This window comes from Protomyctophum bolini (assembly GCF_963924005.1).
Source record: "Protomyctophum bolini genome assembly, chromosome: 7".
NCBI lineage: Eukaryota > Metazoa > Chordata > Actinopteri > Myctophiformes > Myctophidae > Protomyctophum > Protomyctophum bolini.
The window spans coordinates 2,192,694-2,197,352 of NC_137868.1; the positions used below are offsets into that span (position 1 = coordinate 2,192,694).

At 46.6% G+C, this 4,659-nt stretch overlaps 1 protein-coding gene across 1 annotated transcript in view; it reads right to left on the reverse strand.

The window, feature by feature from the left end:
• Window positions 1-539: 539 nt before the first annotated feature.
• Window positions 540-4,659, reverse strand: part of LOC308317891 (peroxisomal carnitine O-octanoyltransferase-like) — a gene marked incomplete at its 5' end in the record, with an annotated part of 26,731 nt that continues 22,611 nt past the window's right edge. Inside the window, one exon of the mRNA XM_080767239.1 lies at window positions 540-902. Coding sequence (XP_080623365.1) covers window positions 782-902 — 121 coding nt within the window. The remainder of the gene's footprint in view (window positions 903-4,659) is intronic.

The window sequence follows — 4,659 nt, forward strand, 5'->3', positions numbered from 1 at the left end:
CGACCTTAGGAATCTGGGGGCCCGTTTGATACAGGGGTGACCTTAGGAATCTGGGGGCCCGTTTGATACAGGGGCGGCCTTAGGAATCCGTTTGATGAATGGACATTTATTATCAATTATTTGTATCCCTGATGTAGTCAGTTACAGCTGTGAGGTGTTTGCTAGGTGGTCAGTTACAGCTGTGAGGTGGTTGCTAGGTGGTCAGTTACAGCTGTGAGGTGGTTGCTAGGTGGTCAGTTACAGCTGTGAGGTGGTTGCTAGGTGGTCAGTTACAGCTGTGAGGTGGTTGCTAGGTGGTACGTTACAGCTGTGAGGTGTTTGCTAGGTGGTCAGTTACAGCTGTGAGGTGGTTGCTAGGTGGTCAGTTACAGCTGTGAGGTGTTTGCTAGGTGGTCAGTTACAGCTGTGAGGTGGTTGCTAGGTGGTCAGTTACAGCCGTGAGGTGGTTGCTAGGTGGTCAGTTACAGCTGTGAGGTGGTTGCTAGGTGGTCAGTTACAGCTGTGAGGCGTTTGCTAGGTGGTCAGTTACAGCCGTGAGGTGGTTGCTAGGTGGTCAGTTACAGCTGTGAGGTGGTTGCTAGGTGGTACGTTACAGCTGTGAGGTGGTTGCTAGGTGGTACGTTACAGCTGTGAGGTGGTTGCTAGGTGGTCAGTTACAGCCGTGAGGTGGTTGCTAGGTGGTCAGTTACAGCTGTGAGGTGTTTGCTAGGTGGTCAGTTACAGCTGTGAGGTGTTTGCTAGGTGGTACGTTACAGCTGTGAGGTGGTTGCTAGGTGGTCAGTTACAGCTGTGAGGTGGTTGCTAGGTGGAGAACGTCCTCTAAGGAGGTACACAGGTGTTGGTAGAAGCGCTCTGCGTCGGTCTGTGGGTGTGATCTCCACGCTGTGACAGCAGCCACCATCCTGAAACCAAAGAACGAGAACACCGTTGCCGTTTTGAGGTTTTTTTTAGATTAACCCATTCTGACCTGAGATCAGATTCATACGAGGTTTCCACTGGTCACACACTGGTCTGATGAACCCATTCTGACCTGAGATCAGATTCTAGAAAAATGTCAGTCGTTCTTCGATTTTTCAAAAATAGCAGACCTACAAGCTCGTAGCGCGCCACTCGGTGGCGCGCTATGAGCTTGTAGATCTGCTATTTTTCAATAGGTAAAGCATAACATGATGCTAACACCAAAATGGGTGCCCGGTCAGAATGGGTTAAAAAAACAGGAGTTTCCTGTAAAATACACATCCGTATTCCATGCTTTTGGCGCAGTGTAAACACCCTTCACGTCTCCGTGTTGTTGCCGGAAAATTAAATATTGAACCAATGGAAAGTACTGAAGTGTCTGCTGAAGCAACTAAACATGGTTGCACACTGGGCGCGTTTTTCGGAAAACCGACGTAAAAACGCAGCAAAAAAAATCACCACTATAGAGCAGTCGTGTGCTGAGGAATTAGCCCCAGCCTGGCACAGGCTTTTCCAGCTGTCACTACAGCTCACATACAGACAGTGCCTGAGATCTGGAGAAGATCAGTGATAGTCCCAATCCCGAAGAAAGCATGTCCACTAGAGAATAACGATTATAGGCCTGTGGCTATAACATCTAATGTAGTAAAAGCACTGGAGAGGATCCTGACAGAGGAACTCCGAAAGGAGGTAGGACCCCAGCTAGACCAGTATCAATTTGCATACTCTAAGAAGCGCAGTACATGCGATGCAATATCTACAGTAGCTCATCTCACTTTGAAACACCTGGAAAGTAAGGTGGCATACGCCAGATTACTTTTTATCGACTTCAGCTCGGCTTTTAACACCATACATCCAGATATTCTGTTGCGTAAATTAGCTCAGTTAAATGTGAACCCCTTTATAATTAAATGGTATTTTTCTTTTCTCTCTAGCAGACCACAGAGGGTGAGATTTAACTCGGTGTTCTCAGAGGAGACACTGAGTAGTACAGGGGTGCCTCAAGGAACAGTCAGTTCCTCTTTTCTGTTTACCTTGTATACGGACGACTGTGTCAGCTCACATCCAAATCAATTTGTTATCAAGTTCTCCGATGACACTGTGATACTTAGTCTGCTCAAGAGTGATAATAACATCCTCAGCCATACAGAGGGAGTAGACAAGTTTATAGAGTGGTGTGATCTACACCATCTCAAAATAAATGTAAACAAAACAGAGGAGGTCATAGTGGACCCCAGGTCCATAGGAGACCACAGTATAATTAGTGTCCATGACCATAACATCAAACAGGTCCCCTTGTATAAATATCTGGGAGTACAGATCGATGAGGACCTGAGCTGGCACACGCATGTTACAACACTGTGTTCTAAGATACACCAACGTCTACACTTTCTCAGAAGACTTAGGCTTTTTGGAGTCAGTAGAAATATCATGTTGACCTTTTACAGAGCTAGTATAGAGTCAATCATAAGATACGGTATGTCCAGCTGGTTTGGATATCTAACTGTGAAATACAAGTCTCAAGTAAATAGGCTAGCAAACATGGCTGGGAAGATCATGGGCATGTCCACCCCACCCATCACTCCCCAGGCCATCTTTGAACAAGCAGTGGTGAGACAGGCTCGGAATATTGTATCCGACCCCTTGCATGTACTGTACCGAGAGTACGAGCTAATGCCATCCGGTAGGAGGTATAGAACTCCACGATGTGTATATAATAGATTTAAACACTCTTTTGTTCCCCTGTCAACTAAAATGCTCAATCAGGGATTTGCCGAATGCACCTTAATGACTATAGTTGCACTTTATCAAGGGAATGTGTGCAATATCTCTGTTTTGTGTATGTGGGTGTTTCGTGGTGTTTTTTCTTTTCGTATGTGAATGTGTCTGTTATTTGTATGCAGCTGTGACTCTGTCTCCAAGACACATTTCTCCCAAGGGAGACAAATAAAGACAACCTTGAACATTGAGTCCCTCCCCCTTTCAGTGGCCCAGGAAATGAAATGCAATGCATTTCTCCCATAGGATTTCCTTTAAGTATTTATTTAAAGACGGTTACGCCGCGGACAAAGCCAACTCGGATCGTGACAAATCATGACAATGTTTAATTTACACCAACTCCACTGGCTCCCCATGCATCAAATACCGTATCCACTTCAAAATCCTTCTCCACACATTCAAGGCCTCCTCCCTCACCCTGAAGGTCCTCCCAGCCCGTCTGTCTCCACCATGGGGCTCAAGGTCTGCCTCCTCCCTCACCCTGAAGGTCCTCCCAGCCCGTCTGTCTCCACCATGGGGCTCAAGAGCGTTCAGCCGCTCTGCCCCTCGCCTCTGGAACTCCCTCCCCCCTGACATCAGAAACATGGACTCTATCACCATATTTCAAACTCACCTCAAAACCCACCTGTTTTAGGCAGGCCTATATGTGTGACCTCTGTGTCTTCTGCTGCAGGCTGTGCCCTAGTTTTATTTTTTCCTGCTTTTAAACTGTGTTCTTGTACTGCTTTTAATCTGTACGGCGACCTTGAGTGACCTGAAAGGCGCCTTATAAATAAAATGTATTATTATTATTAAAATAAATGTATTATTAATGAACACAATGTTTTGGGCCGAAAAAGAAAACAAATAGTGTTGTCTCCTGCCTTTATTTTCTTCTTTCTAATGATTTGGCCCCAAAACATTGTGTTCATTGTCATGATTTGTCACGATCCGAGTTGGCTTTGTCCGCGGCGCAACCGTCTTTAAATAAATACTTAAAGAAAATCCTATGGGAGAAATGCATTGCATTTCATTTCCTGGGCCACTCGTCGTTCTGAAAGGGGGAGGGACTGCAACGCTCTATAGTTCCACACTCACTCCAGAGAGCCACTATAGTACCACACTCACTCCAGAGGGCCACTATAGTTCCACACTCACTCCAGAGGGCCACTATAGTTCCACACTCACTCCAGAGGGCCACTATAGTTCCACACTCACTCCAGAGGGCCACTATAGTTCCACACTCACTCCAGAGGGCCACTATAGTTCCACACTCACTCCAGAGGGCCACTATAGTTCCACACTCACTCCAGAGGGCCACTATAGTTCCACACTCACTCCAGAGGGCCACTATAGTTCCACACTCACTCCAGAGGGCCACTATAGTTCCACACTCACTCCAGAGGGCCACTATAGTTCCACACTCACTCCAGAGGGCCACTATAGTTCCACACTCCACTATAGATCAATGTTTTTATCCGATCGAATCGTTAGCTGCCGTTCGTTAGCATAACATAACAGTCAAAGTGGGACAGTGGCCACGGCCATTTTGAAGATGCGCGCGCATCCACTTGCATTGTATGGGCTGCTTGCATTCAAAGCCCTGCATCTCAGAAACGACATTCATTGCGCGTTTCTGGGTGACGACAAGGTTTTCCCAACGGCCTGTAGCAGGCGCTGTGACACTCGCGGTCGGGATTCTTCACCAGCGACAGAGACTACAACCGGTCAAGGCACCGCTACACACATCACAGTTTGTCATTGTAAAACATGCGGTTACGGATATTTGGCTCTTCAAAAGTTGCGACACAACCTCGGCAATAATACGCCATCGAGGGATTATTTAACCCATTCTGACCTGAGATCAGATTCATACGAGGTTTCCACTGGACACACACTGGTCTGATTAACCCAATCATTCTGAACTGAGATCAGATTCATACG